This window comes from Hemiscyllium ocellatum, chromosome 9, assembly GCF_020745735.1.
Source record: "Hemiscyllium ocellatum isolate sHemOce1 chromosome 9, sHemOce1.pat.X.cur, whole genome shotgun sequence".
NCBI classification, from domain to species: domain Eukaryota; kingdom Metazoa; phylum Chordata; class Chondrichthyes; order Orectolobiformes; family Hemiscylliidae; genus Hemiscyllium; species Hemiscyllium ocellatum.
Window position 1 is genome coordinate 77131126 of NC_083409.1, and position 21897 is coordinate 77153022.

General features: G+C 40.0%; 1 protein-coding gene across 1 annotated transcript in view; it reads left to right on the forward strand.

Annotated features, from left to right (window-relative positions):
• Positions 1-21897, forward strand: part of ccdc17 (coiled-coil domain containing 17) — a 75510-nt gene that overhangs the window by 29275 nt on the left and 24338 nt on the right. The window contains exons 3-8 of the mRNA XM_060829587.1: positions 4167-4229; positions 5958-6087; positions 10791-10944; positions 12855-12971; positions 18472-18599; positions 18752-18874. Of these exons, the coding sequence (XP_060685570.1) occupies positions 4167-4229; positions 5958-6087; positions 10791-10944; positions 12855-12971; positions 18472-18599; positions 18752-18874 (715 nt within the window). The remainder of the gene's footprint in view (positions 1-4166; positions 4230-5957; positions 6088-10790; positions 10945-12854; positions 12972-18471; positions 18600-18751; positions 18875-21897) is intronic.

The window sequence follows — 21897 nt, forward strand, 5'->3', positions numbered from 1 at the left end:
TCACCCAAGTGGATATTTTGTAATAAATCTGCTCAGAGATTTAATACACACTTCTGGAGCTGATGGGACTTTCGCCTGGACCTCCCAGTCCAAGGGTAAGGACAGGACTACTGCACGACAAGAGCTCCTGCTTACCCAGTAATCCTCAATTCATATATAATCATCACTTGGTCCCTAGATCCATTTTGTAGATCCCTGCCAGAATCTACTAGATAATGACAATACACACATTTAACTCTTGGATTTGATTGGAGTGATTTTTCATAATGGAACGACGTTGCCAAATTGGAATTATGTAAAATGTGATTTATAGCTTAGTATTTTGAAATCCCATTAAATGGTGGTGAATACAGGATAGTACCTTAACCATCAGACATAGGATCAAAAAGAGATCATTCAGCCCAATGAGTCTGCTCACTATCCAATGAGATCATGACTGATCAGATAATCATTAACTCTACTTTCATGTTTTTCCCCATAATGCTTGACTCCCTGACAGATTAAAATCTCTCTCAGTCTTGAACATACTTAATGATCCAGTCTCTACAACCTTCTGCGGTAAAGAATTCCACAGATTCTGAGAGAAGAAACTCCCATCTCCTCTCTGTTTTGAATGTGTGACACTTTATTCTGATATTATTCCTTCTGGTTTCTGACTTTCCCACTTGGGGAAACAACCTTTCTGCATCAACCTAATAATCTTGAATATTTCAATAAGGTCTCTCATTTTTCCATATTCCAAAAAGTACAATCTACTGAATCTCTCCTCATAAGACAATTCCTCCATAAGTGCTGTCAGCCTAGTTGATCTTCTCTGCACTTTCCCAAAGTCAATACATCTCTCCTTAGATTAGTGGTTCAAAAATATTCACTATATTCCAATCTGACTATTGCCTTGTACAATTTTAGTGAAACCTCCCTACCTTTATACTTAATTCCTTTTGAAATACAGCCAAATATTCCATTTATATTCCTTGTAACTTGCTGAACTTGCATGCTAGCTTTTCCTCATCTAAATCATTAATATGTTTTGTAAATAATTGCAGCCTCAACACAAGGCCTTTGGCAGGCCTCTTGTTATAGATCACTATCCTGAAAATACCCCCCTTAACCCAACTTACTGTGTTCTATTTGTTGGATAATAGCCTTTCAATGCTCATAAACTACCTCCAACACCATGGGCTCTAACCTTAAATAGCACATCTTAAATGTGTGGTACCTTATCAAATGTCTTCTGAAAATCCAAATACTTTACATCAACTACTTCCCATTTATCTGTCTTGCTTATTACCTCCTCAAAAATATTGAGTAAATCTGTCAGGTAGGATTTCCACTTCAGGGAGCCGTGTTAACCCAACATGAGTATTTTATGTATTTCTGAATGGTCTGCTATTATATATTTTATAATGGGCTTTAATTTTTCATAAAGATATATATTGAGCTAAGTGGCCTATATTTACTGTTATTGTCTCCTTCCCTTTGTAAATAAAATAATTACATTGGCAGTTCTCCAATTCTCTGGAATTTTTTTTCCAAAATTTAAAGATTCTTGGAAGATTGCTACAATTATCCACTATCTCTGTAGCTAGTTCCTTTAATTTTGTATCTTGCATCCCAAGGGGCTGATTAGGCTTTAATTCATTCGAATTTTATGCATCAAGTGTGAGTGAGACATAGTTTGACGGCATTGCAAACAGCACCTTGGAAATATTTCAGAAACTCTGTGATATAGACATTTGTCTTTAATAGTTTGTGGGAGAACCATTGCCCTGAAAGTGTGGCAGCTGTTCTGATGTTGACAACCATCTAGAAAATCAGCTTTTGTATGGTCATTCCATCAAAATTATTGAGAGTCAGTGTGACTCCAAACAATCTTGTTTCTTTTCAGCTGAACCAGTTAGAATTAAAGTTGTCAGCGGGTTTTGAGAAGACTTGTAGCTCAGGTTGAGGTTCTAGATGTTGGTTTGCTTACTGAGCCGGAAGATTCGTTTTCAGATGTTTCGTCACCATACTAGGTAACCTCTTCAGTGAGTCTCCAAATGAAGCACTGGTGGCATGGCCCACTTTCAATTTGTGTTTAGGTTTCCTTGGGTTGGTGATGTCATTTCCTGTTCTTTTTCGCAGGGAGTGGTAAATGGGATCAAAGTCAATATGTTTATTGATAGAGTTCCGGTTGGAATACCAAGCTTCTGGAAATTCTCGTTCATGTCTCTGTTTGGCTTGTCCTAGGATGGATGTGTTGACCCAGTTGAAGTGGTGTCCTTCCTCGTCTATGTAAGGATACTAGTAGGAATGGGTCATGTCTTTTTGTGGCTAGTTGATGTTCATATATCCTGGTGGCTAGTTTTCTGCCTGTTTGTCCATCATTGTCATCGTCCTACCAGGCGATATAGTTGCTCTCTCACGAGGAGGGTGACTTGTGGTGGTTTAACCTGGGGATCATTGTGTCTCAGATGAGGGGAGAGGTTGCAAAGGACAGTCCTTCGTGGTGACCTCAGATGGTGTGTGAGTTAGTCCATGCTGTCAGCAGCATTCTGCACTGCACATCAGCTGTTCAGCCAACTGTGCTAACCAGTGCCAATCCAAAATATGGTTAAAAGGTAAAGAAACTTTGTCTAAAACTAAAATACAGTACTACCTATCAAGTGCTCGCGAAAGCTATGAGTTTACTCACTACATAGTTGAGTCTAACGAACAGGGAAAGACAAAGGCTTAGTCATCGCTTTGTGTTGAAACAATTGAACTCTTAGCATCTAAATGTTAGAGGGGTAGTTCAGTGCTGCCTCACACGCCAGGGACCCGGGTTCAATTCCTGCCTCGAGTGACTGTCTGTGTGGAGTTTGCACATTCTTCCTGCATCTGCATGGGTTTCCTCCAGGTGCTCCTTTTCCTCCCACAATCCAAAGATGTGCAAGTTAGGTGAATTGGCCATGTTAAATTGTCCCATAGTGTTAGGTGCATTACTGAGTGATAAATACTGGGTAGGGGAATGGGTCTGGGTGAGTTACTATTCAGAGGGTCAGTGTGGACTTGTTGGGCAGAAGGGCCTGTTTCCATACTGTAGGTAATCTAATCAAATGGTAGCTTTATTTGAAGGAATGAATTGACAAAATTTCATTATTATTCTGTTTGTTTGCCAATTACTAACAACCAGCACCCAGCCCCCTTGCCCCCCATTGCAACTGCAACTGCAACTATACAGATGAATGACCAGGAAGGAATTGTGTATTGTATCATATCCCTGAGGACAGGATGTGCTAGTATTGACTATTAAGTTTACCTCAGAATAATGGTCACAGTTCTGATGGGTTGTAAAATATGTGTGTTTGAAAGCTGGAACCAAAGAAATAACTTCAGGAAGAAAATGTGATATGAAGAGGAAAAACTAATATGTTATAGAGTCATTCAGCTCACCTTATCCATATTGACCAGGTTTCTCAAACTGAATCTGTTCTGTTTGCCTGCATTTGGCCCAAATTTCTCTCAACCTTTCCTATTCATGCCCCTGTCCAAATGCCTTCCTTGCTGTTTTGAATAAAATGCTGGGAACGCTCAGGAATTCGGTCAGTGTCTTTGATGATAAATAGAAAATTCTTTCCATAGTGCAGCAGTACTGAGTGTTACCAGTATTTCCGATTTTGTTTCAAGATTTTAAACATATACAATCATTCACTTAATAAAAATCTAAACTTTTTGTTTTACTAAGCAGGGAGTAAACGTTCACTCCTTCCAGCACTGACACTCAGTTGTGGCATTGTGTACTATTTAAAAGATATACTGCAAAAATTCACTGAGGCTCCTTAGACACCACTTTCCAAAGCCAGGGACATTACCATTAGAAGGTCAAAAGCAGGCGATACTTGGGAACCCTACCAACTGCAAGTTCACCTCTAAAACACTCAACATTCTGATGGAAATATATTGCCCTTCCTTCTGTGATGTTGGGTCCACCTTCTCGCACACCCTCCATCACAACGCTGTCAATCTATCTACAACAGGTGGACTGCTGTGGTTTGAAACAGCAGCTTACCACCGCCTTCTAAAGGACAACTCGAAACAATAAATGCCAGCAATGCTTACATCCCATGAGTGAATAAAAAAAGTATCAGTTACAATAGATCTGTACATTACATTCTGACACATTGGTTATGTTTATGTGCATTTAGTTTCACAAGCTGAGGATGTCAATTGAGGAAAACCTGCCCACATACAGGTCCTGGCAAGGAGAGGTATGTGAGCACTTTTAATTCAACATGTTAGTTACTTACCATTGTGCACATTATCATAATTATATGATTGCAATTTTAACTTACATTTATTTTTATCTGCTATTAAACACCACCTCCAAAGACACAGCATTTTTCTTGCGCATGCCTGCGCATAACATGGGTCAGAGAAGTTTTAAGTAAAGAATGAGACGATTCAACCTATTGCTAACTGTTGGAGCAATCCCAAGGCAATCCTGGTGATATCCTTTAAATCCCATCTCCATGTATTTTTTCCACTTTGATATTTACCCACCTTTTCTTTAATGTTGCAATGATTTTTTTACATAATTTTCTCCAAATGCTAAATCTAACAGACATCTGCATAATGAAATTGGTCCTTATTGTTTTGTTTTATTCTATTTGAGGTCAATTTAAATTGATATCCACTTGTAATCAGAGGAAATCATCTTTCCATATTCACTACAATAATTAGTCAGGCCCTGAATTTTAGGTAACAAGACGGCATGGTATTTTCTTCAAATTTTTTTTTTAAATAGCCCATTAACCTGAATGTAAGCAAGTGACACTTTTTAAATCTGTGGAGCAAAAATTGAAAACGTGAAGAATGATTCTAAAGGATCTGTATAAATAAATATAATGTGGCTAAAGGGACATCAGCTAGCATGTTATGAGACAGCCTAAACAACACAATCAGTACCCTTGATATTTTAATTTAATTGAGAAATGTCTATTGCATTCTCACAAGAAACAGACAAATGAATAAAAAGGAAATAATATACAGTGAAAATAAATAGCACACTTTTAGTCACCTTCAGTGATCTTCAGTCACTGAAGGCAATTTACATGTCATAACAGCTAAACAGTGAAGGAATTACAAAAAAAACTCTAAAATTGGAGGAAAGCAGGGAGCAAACACATTTACCCTAAAGTGAACAGAGACTGGGATCCATCAGCACTGAGCAGAAAACAAACCCTCACCCCCATCGCCGTCACAAACCTTACTCTCTTCACTCACTAGCTGAGACCAGGCCTCTTCCACTTCTCCTACAGCAACTGATTGGAGAGATTGAAACATACAGATAAGGAAAAGGTGGATTCAAGACATTGCAAGGACTTTGAGGGAGAAAGCAAGATGAGCAATGAGGGAAAACACAGCAAAAAGGGTAGAGGAAGTGCAGAGGAGGCATTTTGAGGAAGGGTTTGAAGCATAGAACCATCAAAAGCAGGAGTAAACCATTTGGCTCTTTTGAGTCTGCTCTTCTATTCATAATGATTGTGGCTGATCATCCAACTCAATAGTCTGTTCCTGCTTTGCCCGATGTCTTTTAATATCTTTAGCTTGAAGTGTTTTATCCCGCTCCTCTTGAAATCATACAATGTTTTGGCCATTCTGTAGTAGCCAATTTCACAAGCTCACCACTGTCTGGGTGAAGACGTTTCTCCTCCTTTCAGTCCTAAATGGTTTATTTCATATCCTTAAAATCTGGGCTCCCCATCAGAAAAATGAATGATCTCAAAACTGGTGGCTAGTTTATAAATGAATTGCTATGTTTTATTTGCAAATTAAACTGGAGTCCAAAGACCTGCATCTTTGAGAATTATTTCAGGTTGTATGAAACTGAGAGAAAGTGCATTATTGATTTGCACAGTGTTGTGTTCACCTCGCAAAGTAGTTTTTAAGATCTGTCAGTTCGGATAACACTAATCTAACTCACTAATATTGCACAGCATGAGGTGAGCCCTCGGGTCCAGAGGGACTGGGAACATCAGGAACGGATGCGAGAAATAGCAGAGATGCATGGTCGACAACTTGCAGATATTCAAGCTCGAAACAAAGATTTGGAGCAGCAAAGAGATGGTAAGAAGCTTTATAGCATCCTGTTTTCTATTTGGGAGCAATAGAGACTTTGCCTTCTGTACAATGCATGCAACGTTGTTTACTTAACATTGCTCAGATCTTTTGAGTGTAGACGTTAGGACGTCATATTGATATTGTACATGACGTTGGTGGCCTCTCCTGGAGTACTGTGTGCAGTTCTGGCCACCTTATTATAGGAAGGATATTATTAAGCTGGAGACAGTTCAGAAAAGATTTATCAGAATGTTGCTAGGAATGGAAAGGCTGCATAGGCAAGGACTTTTCTCACTGGAACATAGGAGCTTGAGGGGTGACCTTACAAAGGTCTCTAAGATCATGAGGGATATAGATGAGGAGAATGGCAGGTGTCCTTTCCCTAGGGTAGGGGATTTCAAGTCAATGGGGCATGTTGTTAAGGTGAGAGGAGAAAGATTTATAAAGGACGTGAGGGACAACATTTTTATATTGAGAATGGTTTGTGTGTGGAATGAACTTCGAGAGGAAATAGTGGATGCAGGTACAGTTACCACGTTTAAAAGCTGTTTGGATAAGTACATGAACAGGAAAGGTTTGGAGAGATATGGGCCAAGTGCAGGCAGATGGGACTAGTTTAGTTTGGGATTATGGTCCACATGGGCTGGTTGGACTGCAGAGTCTGTTTCCGTGCTGTATGACTTTTAAGAATTGTTTTTCTCTGATCTGACTTTGGGTTTAAGTTTCAAACTTCACTGGCACAGGACAGAGCTCATGATGAGATTTGGGAATGTCTGTGTTAAGTGTTTGCTGTGTTTTCTTGTTTAAAGTTACTGCTTAGTTGTTGGGCTTATCACAAAGCACCTCAATGTAAGGAAAGTGAAGTGGCTCAGTTTATCCTCCAATACTATTGCTTCCCACCTTCAGACTAGGCACTTTACAGCATTCTGGACTGTTGAGTTCGACATCTTCAAATTGTGAACCAACACCCATTTCCTCCCTTTTTTTTACATTCTGTTATCATGTCTTCTCGCCCTCCACACCTCCGCACCCCCCCCCCCCCCCCACCCCTCCCCAGGAGGCCTATCTGTCCTTTCAAGTCTGAGCCTTAGAAACCCCATTGTTCTGCCATTCTCACATTCCAATAACTTCATCTGGACCGTCAGCATCTTTTCTCCACCAGCACCCTATTCCCACCACTAAACCCCCCCACCCCAAACTATCGCATAAATGCTGTCCCCTCCACACTTCAGCTCTGATGTAGAGTTATCTAGACTCGACACATAAGCTTGCTGTCTCTCCATGGATCTGCCTGATCCCCTGTGATCTCTAACAGTTGTTCTCAGTTGTTGTTGTTGATAGTTTGGATAATTCAATAAAGGCACTCAAATTCTTCATTAAAATCAGTCAGTAATATAAGGCAATGTAGGCAGTCTGTGAGTTAAATTTACTTTTCTCTCTTTTATGTGGCTTTATGTTAAAGTTTATATATGCCTTGGATATGCTATACTCTTCATGTTATTTATTTCTGTCACATTGGGAGCTTGTGGAGTTCTGGAAGGAGTGAACTCTGTGGAAATTGGACAAGAAATTGAAAATTCCAGCAGGCAATTCCCCTGTGTCTGAAACCCACCAAAAGAATCCGTTAAAGATAGAGAGTTTGGAGATTTCTGTACAAACTAAGTCGAAAGCTATCCTGGAGCGTTTGCGTGACTAAAATCCTAGTTCAACCTACTTCCCCCACCACCTTCCCTCCAAACAGGCTTGGTTTCCCATTCCCCTAGCAATGGCTCTGAACCCTCTCCTACCACTAGCTTTGACACCTTCCTCCTTACTGCCTCTGGACCAGTTTCAACCATACATCAGCGAAAACAAGCCCCTCTCACAGAGTAGACCCAAAGCTCCCCCTACACCACTGCGATTAACACAGCCCTTACTAGTCCTGACACCCCGCAACTTCTTCCCTGTTGCCAGACCAGACACTCACCCACTGACCCAGCTACGCACCCCACCTTACCCCGAATCCTCCCCAACTTGGCCCCCCTATGCTCCCTCTGGCATCCTTGACCCCATCCTTACCTGACGTACCTACCTTTGCCCAGAGTTGTCAAAGTGTGCGGCTTTGCTGCTGGATTTAAACCTCAGTAATCAGCTACTGAACCTTGCCAAATGGGACATGTTTGACTTCTCCCAGCTATTCCACACCACAAAAGGATTAGATTAGACTTACAGTGTGGAAACAGGCCCTTCGGCCCAACAAGTCCACACCGACCCGCCGAAGCGAAACCCACCCATGCCCCTACATTTACCCCTTACCTAACACTACGGGCAATTTAGCATGGCCAATTCACCTGACCCGCACATCTTTGGACTGTGGGAGGAAACCGGAGCACCCGGAGGAAACCCACGCAGACACGGGGAGAACGTGCAAACTCCACACAGTCAGTCGCCTGAGTCAGGAATTGAACCCGGGTCTACAGGCGCTGTGAGGCAGCAGTGCTAACCACTGTGCCACCGTGCCGCCCACGGTGACTTCAGACTGTTTGACTTCAGATCCACTCTGATTTTCTGAAGAAGCCAGCATTAGAATTCCCAACTAAAAATGTGGAGGACAGTATTAACGTTTAAAAAACAAGGAGCAGAATGGAAATCTGACTGTGATTGCCACTGCTCATAATGTCCTGTCTGTTTAAATTGTAACTGGACTGTGGATCGTGCAGCCAAGTTACTCAAAAAGAATGAAGTAACCGTTCAAGGGTTAGAATTTCAACAGTGTGTCAATGGACCTCTCACCTGAAAAGTAGCAGGTATAAAGTGGGGGCCATTTCTTGTCAGAACACTCCTGTGCAGTTACCATTCTTGTCACAGTTACCTCAACTGCCTACCATGATAGAACTTTGTGAAGAGTCCTCTGAAAGTAATGATAGTGTTGCTTTCATGTTTTGTTTTATCTCTATTTCAAAATTCCTCAAATCATCCTGCCCTCTCCCCACACTTCTTTCACACTTCTGCTGCTGCCAGCTCCTCTGATATGAACTTCATCACTGTTAAGGAGTTTCTTTTCATTTATTCGTGGGATGTGGACATCACTGCATTTGCAGATGCTATGCTGCATTTATTGCACATCCCAAAGTGCCCTGGAGAAAGTAGTGGCAAGCTGTTTTCTTGAACCGCTGCTGTCTTTTTGGTGCAGGAGCATCCTAAGTGCTGTTCAGGATGCAGTTCCAGGATTTTGACCCAGGAAGTCAGGTTGGTGATCAGCTGGTGTTCCCATGTATCTGTTGCTCTTGCCCTTTGACCTGATCTGGGAGAGAACTTAATCAGAGTGAGTTTTAAGGACTGGCTTGAAGCAGGAGAGGAAATTGGGGAAGTAAGAGTCAATGTAAGTCAGTAGGCGTGGGAATAAGTGGAAATGGTGTAAGGTGATTTAGAGGCACTGGATAGTTATGGGGGCAATGTGTCATAATGGTCTTAAATGTGTAAAGTAACAATTCAATCTGATTTACCAAAAACATTACTGTAGGAGATCTATTAATATCAATTCATCAAATAACTGAAGTTAAATTCTGAAATAAATGTTTAATGCATAAATATATCCATATTACATTGGTCTGTCGATATGAATTGTGGAATCTTTCAGCCCAAGTGATCTCTGCTGGTGTTTAGACTCTTGAGTCTTTGACCACACTAATGACCTTATCTAAACCTGCCCCAGAATCCCTGTATGGACACATGCATTATAATTAAACTTTAATGTCAATGGTATATGGACATCCAGGCTACAACATTATGTAGCTTGAGATGTTCTTGAGCTTGGAGAATCTGTCATTTCAAACGTTGTGCTCCTACTCGAAGCTGTTTTAATTGTAGTGAGCTTTGTGATATCTGCATTTCCTGCCATGGATAGGTGGGACACTTGATTGACATATTAACCAAGGATCCCAAATGTAAATGGGAACTTGATTTAAAATTACCTGCTGCATAGAAAAGAAGGTGAGGCTTCCAGCACCACAACTTTGTGGTTTTTCCAGCATTCTTTGTGAGCGAGCATGAACAATAAACCTTTGGTCTCCTAATCCTGAACCCAGCTCCAATGTTCTGCAGCTTGCACCATGTCTAAAATTAGCAGGCAACAGGTCAGCATCCGATCCAATGATCAAGAAGCCCAAATATTAAGTTTAACTTGATCTCCATGTCCCCGAGCATACTGGATTCTTCCACCATATTCAACCTCTACCTTCCTCTCTACATTAATTTGAAGGTCGTCATTTGCAAAATTGGGATGTTCTACTCCTGGTACAAAGTTTTACTCACCAGAACCTAGTGGTTTGGAGATAGTGAGAACTGCAGATGCTGGAGAGTCAGAGTGGAGCTGGAAATAGCACAGCAGGTCAACCGGCATCAGCTGAGGAGGGGAGTTAATGTTTCAGGTCAGAACTTTTCATCAGGATTGGAACCTAATGGTTCGCATGTCTGATTCATGGTCCTGCCAGGCTTCAGGCTGCTGACTTGCATGTTTAGGAAATATGAGAATGCTGTGAATCAAACCTGTTTATGTCTGCCCTGATTCTCCAATTTATGTTCCTAATATAAGGCCCTGTCCCAGGAATGAGTCTTGTAACATTATGTCTAAAATGCAATTTATTCATGATGTCTCGGGTGGATTGTGTTATAATTTTAGACAGCAATTCAATATTTTAAGGATCACTAGGCTTCTTTATTTTTGTAAGAAATTCGTCAGCGGCTGGAAGAGCTTTCGTCCAAAGAGCATTTCACCGCCCATATTGAACAAATGTTGCTGGAGCTTAAGGCACAGGAGGAGAAGAATCAACGTGCTTTAGATGCACTTCGAGAGCAAATTGAGCTGCTGCAGATGGAATCTGTGTAGGTATATAAGTACCAAAGAACAGTCAACCAGAAGACACTAACATAAACTTAAAAGGATGCTCTCTAGTGGACTCAGTACTTCATTGACATTTTCATTCACTTGCTATGGGATCAATGGTCAGCGTCTAGTGCCCTTGAGTGGTTTGATCAGCTGTTTCACAGGATAATTCAGAATAAACCACAATGTTGTGAGTTTTGAGTCATGTTACAGGCCAGACGAGGGGCTGATGGCAGATCACCTCCCCGAAAGAACCAAATGTGTTTTTCCAACAATCAACAGTGGTTATGTGGTCACCATTACAATAGCACTTTATTCCAGATTTATTTTATTATATTCAAATGTATCATGGTGGAATCTGTCTCCCTTTCCCCAGAACATTAGTCTGCGATTCTGAGTTACTAATCCAAAATTAATCCATTAGCACTGGATTACATTATGACTATTCGATTATCTCCTCCTTAGACCATAAGACATATTAGTTGAAGTAAGGCCATTTGGCCCATCGAGTCGACCTGCTATTCAATCATGGCTGATGGGCATTTTAATGCCATTTACCCCATTCTCCCGTAGCCCTTAATTCCTTGTGAGATCAAGGGTTTATCAATCTCTGAAGATATTTAACGTCCGGCCTTCATTGCGCTCCATGGCAATGAATTCCACAGGCTCACCATTCTCTGGCTGAAGAAATGTCTCCTCATTTCCGTTCTAAATTGACCCCCTCTAATTCTAAGGCTGTGCCCAAGGGTCCTAGTATCCCCACCTAATCGAAACTAATTCCCAGCATCCACTTTTTCTAAATCATGCATTATCTTGTAAGCTTCTATTAGATCTCCCCTCAACCTTCTAAACTCTAATGAATACAATCCCAGGATCCTCAGCCGATCATTATATATTAGGCCTACCATTCCAAGGATCATCCATGTGAATCTCCGCTGGACACGCTCTGGTGCCCAGTATGTCCTTCCTGAGGTGTGGGGCCCAAAATTGGACACAGTATTCTAAATGGAGCCTAACTAGAGCTTTATAAAGTCTTAGTAGCAAATCGCTACATTTACATTCCAACCCTCTTGAAATAAATGACAACATGGGCTCAGTGGTTAGCACTGCTGCCTCACGTGCCAGGAACCCAGGTTCAATTCCCGCCTCAGGCAATTGTCTGTGTGGAGTTTGCACATTCTCCCTGTGTCTGTGTGGGTTTCCTCTGAATACTCCGGTTTCCTCCCACAGTCCAAAGATGTGCAGGTCAGGAGAATTGGCCATGCTAAATTGCCCATAGTGTTAGGTGCATTAGTCAGGGGTAAATGTAAGGGAATGGGTCTGGGTGGGTTGCTCTTCAGAGGTCGGTGTGGATTGGTTGGGCTGAAGGGCCTGTTTCTACACTGGAGGGAATCTAATTTAATTACATTTGCTTTCTTAACCATGAACTCAATCTGCAAGTCAATCTTTAGAGAATCCTGCATTAGCACTCCCAGATCCCTTTGTACTTTGACTTTATGAATTTTCTCACTGTTTATAAAATAGTCCTTGCCTGTGTTCTTTTTCTCAAAGTGAAAGACCTCGCATTTGCTCACATTGGATTTCATCAGCCATTTCTTGGATCACTCTCCTAAACTGTCTACATTTTTCTGCGGCCTCCCCACCTCCTCAGAACTACCTGTCTGATCGGCAAACTTTCCCAAAATGTCCCCAGTCCCTTCATCCAGATCGTTAATATATAAAGTGAACAGCTGTGGCCCCAACATTGAACCTGCGGGATGCCACTACGTCTGGCAAGGGTTTATGCTTGTATTTCAATTTCTTATGCAATCATTCGAACTGTTGTTATTTTGACAAGAATGAAATCAGTATTTTGACTCAGTGTTGTAAATTCTATATATAATTTCACTGATTTGTTTCCTTATCCTAGTGTCAAACAGGATTCAGTCAATGTTGTAGACCATTCTCCTGCACAGAAAAAGGAGGACAAAATGCCACTTAATTTTGTAACGTTTGCCAGTGGTGATAGCCTATCAACTGAAATAGGGTGAGAAAACTATACTTTAAAAGTATACTTCAATACAACAGGTTTACCCACTGAGAAATGACAAAATTGTGTCTTAACTGAATCTAATTCACGTTTTTTTATTATTTAACTATGCATGTGTTGAGCTAATACTTGAATTACTTTTTATTTTGCCATAGCTTGAGTTATGATTTAATATTACACCTGATCAGAAATATTTTCAATTTTAAAAAAAATCTAACAATTTCTAATCTTAAAGTAGGAGTTCGTGCTTTGCTTTATGGCTAGTTTATATCATTCATGCCTGTTAGTATTTTACAGATCTCAATCACTAATATTTTAACATTAAATAAAAGTAACTATTGTTCTTAAAGTATTATTCTTCAGAATTTTCAATTTGTGAAATAATTTATTGTTCTTTGGCATCTGACTGTGTGTCTTTAAGAGAGAAAGTGTTCAAAATGTAATTGCCTACAGAAAGTATCAACTTCATAATGAGTTTTATTAACTTTAAGCAATCTATGTCAATAAACAAGGGCGGCTCAGTGGTCAGCATCACTACCTCACAGCACCTGGGTTTGATTCCACCCTCAGGTGACTGTCTGTGTGGAGTTTACATGTTAGGTTTTCTCTGGATACTCCTATTTCCTCCCACAGTCCAAAGATGCCGAGTTACTCATAGTATCCATGGATGTGTAGACTAGGTGGCTTAAGCATGAGAGATGCAGGATTACAGGGATAGGGTAGGGGAGTTGGGTATAGGTCAATGTGGACTCTGGGCTGAGTAGCCTGCATCCACATTGTAGGGATTCTATGATTCTGTGAATCAGCATCCTTCCGATGTAAACTTACCCTTAATCGGGGTAGGCTGAATGGTCTACTCCTGTTCCAATATTCCTCTGATTATTTCCTCAGATGGAAGGTCATTGTGGTGGAATTAACAGCTATTTGACATCAGACATCTGGTAAGGTTCAGTTGAATTAACGTATTTTTTGGACAAAATCTCAGCAGAATTTCCAACATTCAGAATAGTGTGGGTGGAGAAGGGGAATAATAAACTCAGTCTTCAAACGGTAAAACTGTGTGCCTTACTCACTGCTTGCAAGGAGAATCAACTTTCAAAATAATTTGGAAATTCATGTTGTGCAGAATTTTTTAAAAAATTCCCTTCCATTCATCACAGCAATGCTAAGCATCAGATATAATATGCTGACATTCAATGATATTATGATAGTAATTGTATAGCAATGTAGAAAATTAAAGGAAAAAATAAATTAAAGAAAAAAATGTGTGCCAATGAGTAAATGATATAGAGGTGCCAGCATTGGACTGAAGTGGACAAGTCAGAAGTCAGACGACACTAGGTTATAGTCCCGGTCACCTGATGAACTTGTCGAACTATAACCTGGTATTGTGTGACTTCTGATTATTATTAAATGCAGTTGAGAAACAAACTGAACATGGAATGTTTGGAAGTGAGGTGAAAAAGCAATACAAAATGCAAAGTAGATTTATGAAAAAATGGCTGGCAGTTAACATGAAAACAAATTGGCAACTTTTTTAAAAGCACATCAGAAATGAAAGTTTAATAAAATGAAGAGTTAGAAACAGAAAAGGGATATACCAAAAGGTGTTAAACTAATACTTTGCATTTGTCTTTACCAACAAGCTAAATGCTGCCCAGGCCATCATAACAGAGAAGGAACCCAACCACTAGAAATGTTTAAAATTTATAAGGAGGTGATATTTGATAAGCTGTTAATACTTAAAAGTTGATTAGCTACCAGGAATGGATTAGAAACATCCAAGGATATTGAAGGGAGTGAGAGTGGAAAAGGCAAAGGCACTGGCAACAATCTTTCAATCTTCCCTAGTTTCAGAGGTGATACTGGAGAATTGCAAACATTATGCCCTTGTTCAAAAAAGATTGGTCCAGCAATTACAGACCAGTCAGTTTAACTTCAGAGGTAGGGCAATTTCCAGAAACAATTATTCAAGATAGAATTAATAGTGCCATGATAAATGTGGATGGATTTGGAAAGTTAATATGGATTGTTAAGGGAAGTTTCTGGAGTTGCTGAGATTGAAGACATAATAGAGAAGGCAGATGAAGGGAAGCTGTTGATGTAGTTAACTTGGATTTCCAAGAGACATTTGATACCGTACCCCACACAGACTTGTGAAGGAAGTGATAGTTTATGAAATAAATGGGACAGTAGCAACGTAGATACAAAATTAGACAATTGATTAAAAAAAGTGAACAATTAACATTTTCAAGCTGGAAAAACTTGTAGTGGTGTTCACCGAGGGTGGGGTGGGGGGGAGGTTGGGGGTTGGTATTGGAATCTTTGCTTTTTCTGATATTGATGAATAGTCTAGATACAAGTCTTGGTTTCTTAAGGTGGGTGTTGTTTCTGGTTTTTTTTTTCAAGGGAATGTAGACAGGGTCTAAATTGATGATCGATGTGTTTATTGATAGAGTTCTGGTTAGAATGCCGTGCCTCTAAGAATTCTTGTGTGTCTTTGCTTCAGCTGTCCTAGGATATGTCTATTGTCCCAGTCAAAGTGATGTTCTTCTTTGTCTGTATGTGTCGAAACTAGTGAGAATGGGTCATGTCTTTTAGTGGCCACCTGGTGCTCATGTACCCTGGTGGCAAGTTTCCTGCTAGTTTGTCCGATGTAGTGATTTTTGCAGTTCTTGCATGGTATCTTGTAAATGATGTTAGTTTTACTGGTGTTATCTAATGGATCCTTCAGGTTCATTAGTCGCTGTTTGTGTGTTGGTAGGTTTGTGGGCTATCATCATGCCAAGGGGTCCGACTAATCTGGAAGTCATTTCTGATATGTCTTAGATGTAAGGTAATGTTGCTATAGTTTCTGGTTGCTTTGTGTCTGCTTGTTTGGGTTTGTTTCTGAGGAATTAGTGGATTGTGTTTATTGGATACCCGCTTTTCTCAAATGTCATATAGATATTTTTCGTCTGCCTTTTGTAGTTCTTGGATGCTGCAGTGTGATGTAGCTTGTTGAAATAATGCCTTGATGCAGCTCTGTTTGTGGGTGTTGGATGATTGCTTCTGTAGTTAAGTATTTGGTCTTTGTGTGTTGTTTTACTGTAGATGTTGGTTTGAAGCTCTCTGTTAACTCTACGTTCAACTGTCACATCTAGGAATGGAAGTCTGTTGTCATTCTCCTCCTCTTTTGTGAATTGGAAGTCAGGATATTGTTGATGGTGTTGTATGTTTCCTCTAATTCGTTCCGTTTTGTGATGACGTAGTGGACCCAAAGTTTGGGTTGGATAGACAGGAGGGCGGCTTGTTCAAATCTCTGCATTACTGCTTCCACTATGAGCCCTGATATTGGTGATCCCATAGGTGTTCCGTTGACTTGTTTGTAGGTTATTATTGAATGTGAAATGGTGAGGCACAAGTCCACTAGTTTGAGGATGTTGTCTTTGCTGATGAAGTTGGTGCTGTCTGGTGTTTGTGGTCCTGGTTTTCCTAGTAGTGATGCTAGTGTTTCTTTGAGAAAACCATTATTTTGTCCTCTTCTATCTTGGGATCTTTGGTGTTCAGGAATTCATGGGTGGAGTGAACGGAGTGGAGTGAAGCTTCAATTAGGTGTTTTAGATTTTTGGTGAGTTCTTTGGCTAATCTGTATGTTGGTGTACCAGGTAGGGAAACTATGGGATTGAGGGTTTATGTAGATTTGGTAATCTATAGGTGTGTTGGATCCATCTGGTTTCATGTTCTGGAAGTCTATCCTGTATAATTCCCCTGATTCTTTTAAGTGCTGTTAAAAAGAATGAGATTCTAGATCTAGATAATCTAGATCCTGGTGTACAAGGGACAATTTCAAAGTTTGTGGATGATACAAAACTTATAAGAACTGTAAACTGTGAGGAGAACAGAATAGAACTTCACAAGAACATTGACATTTTGGTGGAACGGGTGGATGGATGGTGGATAAATTTCAATGTATGGTAATGTAGAAACATAAGGAATAGGAACAGGAGTAGGCCATTTAACCCCTTAAGCCTGAACCCCCATTGAATCTGATCATGGCTGTTTATCGAGATCAGTACCTGAATCCCGATCTCCCCAGTATCCCTTGACCCCTTTAACCACAAGTGCTATATCTGCCTCCTTCTTGAAAAATGTTTTAGCTTCAACCACTTTCTGTGGTAGTGAATTCCACAGGCTCCCATCTCTTTGGGAATGTAATTTGGTCCAAAAGACATGGAGAGACATATATATAAAATAAAGGATGTGCAAAAGCAGAGAGACCTGGTTATAAATGTACATAATTCGTTAAAGGTAGCAGTACATGTAGAGACTGAGCTAGGTGTTAAGAAAGCATGCGGTGTTGCAGATTTTATAAATAGGGGCACAGACCATAAGAGCAGGAAGGTTATGATGAACAAAAATAAGTCACTGATTATATTTCAGCTGGAGTGTTGTGTGCAATTCTGGGTACCACATTATGTGAGGGGCGTGAATGCAATGGAGAGGACACAACAGAAATTTGCAAGAACATTCTAGGGATAAAGCACTTTTTCTTGGTTATGAGGAAAGATGAGAGAAGTTGGGACTGTTTTTCTTGGAAAGAAGATGGCTGAGGGATATTTTGAAATCACTAGAGTTCTGGCCAGAGTGGACAGGGAGAAACTGTCCCAACTCTTAAACTGATCGGGAGAACCAGAGGGCACAATTTTAAAATGTTTTGTGTGCATTCTCAAAAGTGCTTTGAAAGAAGCAAAAAGGATTGATAGATGATGTGTATCTTCCCTCCAAAAGGGTCTCTTTACCTTATGCAGTAATGTGTATCTTATCCCCGGAATAAAATAACCTAGACATAGGTAATGTGGTATTGACTGTCCTCCTTCTTGGCTGTCCTCTCCACCCCAATTTTGGTGCTATCTGCAGACTTACTGACCATGTCCACATCCAAAACATTTATATAAATGATCAAAAAGCAGTGGACTCAGCATCAATCCTTGTGATACACTGCAGGTCACAGGCCTCCAGTCTGAAAAGCAACCTACCACCACTAATCTGTATCTTCTATCTTTGAGACAGTTCTGTACCAAATGTCTAGTTCCCCCTGTATTAATGTTTTAAATTCAAGCAGAAAATGCTGACAATTGCAGCTCAGTCAGCTTCTGTATTGAGAAAAGAGAAGTTATGGTGTTCTAGCTGAGTATCTTACCTTTCCTGATGAAAGGCTCCTGCCTGAAACGTCGATTTTCCTGCTCCTTGGATGCTGCCTGACCTGCTGTGCTTTTCCAGCACCACTCTAATTTTGACTCTAACCTCCAGCATCTGCAGTCCTCGCTTTCACCTATTTTACCTCAAGCCTAATGCTCATTTGGTGGCAGAATAGTCGGGGCCAGATGTTTCTGGGATTGTTTTCTTGGTACAAATCCAATTGAGAGATTTTAGCAAGATTGAAATCAGAGTCTTAACATGCTGCATTAAGGTAACATCTTTATTTATGCTTCATGGTTTCTCCTGTTCTTTCCAGTGCACTGAAAATGGTTTACCTTCAGTGTGGTGGCAATGATCCTGCTATTCTTGCCCAGATGCATGGTCTTCAGGCAGAGGCTCAACTTCTGGAAAAGTCTACACGACCACCAAAGGAGAAAAAGAAAAGTATGTGAAGACAACTAACAACTTTATTCAGTTAGAAAATATACTTTGTTTTATTTTTGGGGAAATTACTTCTAGAAGGAGGAGTTATTGTTATCTAAGAGATAAACCAAAAGCATTTTACCTGGATTTGTTTTGATCCTTACACATTACAGAACATGAGTCACCTCACAGATCATTAGACGCTGAGCTGTTAGCTGTGGAACTTGAGAACCAGCGTCTGGAAGAAGAAATTTTAAAACTAAAGCTTCAGCGAGAGAGGAGGATTCCTGATGATGGTAGGTCTTGGGCTCTCAGAAATGAACCTCATCCATATGGTTACACATTTCATGAGTAATTTAACATGATAATGAATAACCACGGATGGACAATCCATTGATGGAAAATCACAGACCTGATTAAGTGATCACTAAACTTTGCAGTTGCTATAATATAGTTGTATGTATATTGTTTATTTTTGAAAGAAAGGAAACTTTCCAGTCCAATAGCATGTGAGAAAACAAAACCAAGAGCTGAAAAGTGATACTGAATTGTAAGGTGTGCAATTAATGTATGCTTCAGTGTGTTCAGACATTAACACCCCTGTTTGTTAATTGTGTCTGTACTGTTTACTGAGTTGTATCAATTTAAATGTTGTAAGTCACTCACTTTCATGTACATTGCTCACGTCTTGAACTAGGTCTATTTTGAGCTATTATAAGATTTTATTTGAATTCAATGATAGTAAAATCAGGATAATTAATGTAAACCAAATCTTATATGTTGCTAATGATTGTATTTTTTAGGAACATTTAATAAAATATAATTTAAATAGGAAAAATTGTCTGTTGTTAATAAGATAATGTTTTACTTAATATGATGAGAAATATTAATGATCTAAGGAAATTTAGACTGAAAGAGGACATTTCAATCGACAAACCCAGGTCACGCTACAGACCATGTGTGATCCACTATATCAGAAACTTTACACCTCTTTTAATTTCAAAAAGAGAAGTTTTGCAAAATGTTTCCCTGACTCTTGAGGTAAATTACATTCTATTTGACCCATTAGTTATCATATTGGTATAAGAGTTCCATACTCTAGGAGTTGAGGAATGATTGTATTCCAACCACCATTCAATCATTTAAACACTGCATTTGCTTAAAATCTGAAATTAAATCAAAAAATGCTGTCTGTGCTGAGCAAATAGGTAGCATCCGTGGACAGAAAGCAGAGTATATATTTAATATAAAAACTAAAGTACTGCTGGTGCTAGAAATCAGAAACAAAAACAGAAATTGCTGGAAAAACTCTGGCAGCATCTGTGGACAGAAAGCAGAGTTAAGGTTGTGGATCCAATAAATGTTTAGTTTGATGATCTTTCATTAGAACATTCTATTTTTCAACATGAAAGATAGAAATGCTAGAGATTTTAAGTGAGAAGAAGGCATGGGGAGGGTGCAGGAAGTACAAAAGTTAAGGTCTGTATTAAGGTGCAGCACTGGAGAAATTAATTGATGAGTGATTTCATGATGCACAAATCAAAGAGAATGGTAATGAGTGCAGTAAAAAAAAAAGGTTGTGTCCAGATGAGGTGTGATGCCAGCCTTCTTAATTCAACATGAAGAGAAAAAGAAACAAGTCAATGAGAAACAAAAATGCATTGAACTAGAGGTTGTGAGTTAAAGTTATCAGCATTGATTCTAGAAGGTAGTGGTAGGGAGCTGCTCCTTGGGCTTGTCAGGAATTTCACAGCAGCACCAGAGAAGGGCATTGACTGAAAGGTCAGAATGACAGCACAGTGGAGATCTAAACTGACAAACAATGGTCAACCTGAGGTCGTGCTTGTGGATTGATCAGAAGTGTTCTGTAAAGTGGTCACACAGACTAGGTTTGGTCTTCCTGCTGTAGAGGGCAACACAGTGACTAAATTGAAAAGAGTACAACTTGGATGGAGTGTTTGGAGCTTTGGATGATGAGATGGAAGGAAGTGAAAGGAGAGGTGTTGTGTCTCCTATACTTGCATAGAAAAATGGGGAGTGTGTGTTTGGGTGACAGAGTGAACTAGGATGTTGAGTTGAGAATGGTCTCTTTAGGAATGCTTAAAAGGAAGGGAAGGTATTTTGGTGGCATTACACTGGATCTGATGAAACTTGCATAAGATGATTCATTGAACACAGGCTGATGGGGTGTGAGGAGGAAGCAAATGAGCTATTATGGTTCAGCAGGGATTAGGCGGGGAAAAGAAGAATTATCTGAAGCACTGATGTGGAAAATTGCATCATTTGATTAGATGTGATGGAGCCAGGACAACTGGGAAAATGGCATTATATTCTTACTGCAAGTAGAATATGAGGAAGTTTAGTGTAGATAGCCATGGGGCTCGGTGCCTTTGTACTATTAGTTGATGGTCTATCTCTGGAAATGAAGACAGAGAATTTAAAAAAGGGGAGATAAGAGCCAGGGATTGACCAGGTGAAAGTGTTGGAAGATTAGAAATAGAGTCAATGAAATTTTTTGAGTAGTGGTGAAAGCAGGAAGTGGAGCTAATGCAGTCGCCAGTATATGAAGCAAACAGATAATGGTGGGATGTAATTAGGAAAAGAATAATGAGTGTTCCACCCACCCCACAAAAAGCTCAGGCATAGCAAGGACTTTTATTTGGGCTAAAGTGAGGAGAAAGCTGAAAGAGAAGTTCCTCAAATAAAGATCAAACTCAGCCAGGCAGGGGAAGATGTTGTAGATAGGATCTAGTTAGGTTTTTCTTTAAAGGAAGAAGCAGTGAGCTCCAAGACTCTCCTACGTAGGAATGAAGGTGTAGAGCAATTGAATGCCTGAATGTTCGTAATCAACCAGGAAATTGGAGGAGATGTGAATGTAGGTAAGAAGAGCTTAATATTTGTCTTTATTTCAGTCTTCTTCCAAATAAAATATTCACTCCGATTGATATTAATGATTCTCACTAATTGTCTCCTATATTTTTCTCTCCTGAAAGCATTAGCACTTCATTGAGGCACAGTTTAACACAAACTGCAGCCCTCTCATTTGCACTGGTGTGAACTTTGTGAATGAGTGTTACAGGCTGAACAGGCAGGATACCCTAGATGAGCTGTTACAAATTCAGGTTTACAGCAAATATATGATCTTTGTTACATCAGTGTAGCTTACTCCTTTAAGCAGATTATCTTGAGTATGTCATTTGGTCCAACAATTAAGTAACTTGTCACATAGCCCAGGCGTGTAGCAACAATGTCTTTGTGTTTTGATGAAAAACATCCACCTGAAGCAATAGCTCTGCATCCCCTCATAGATGCTCCCTCA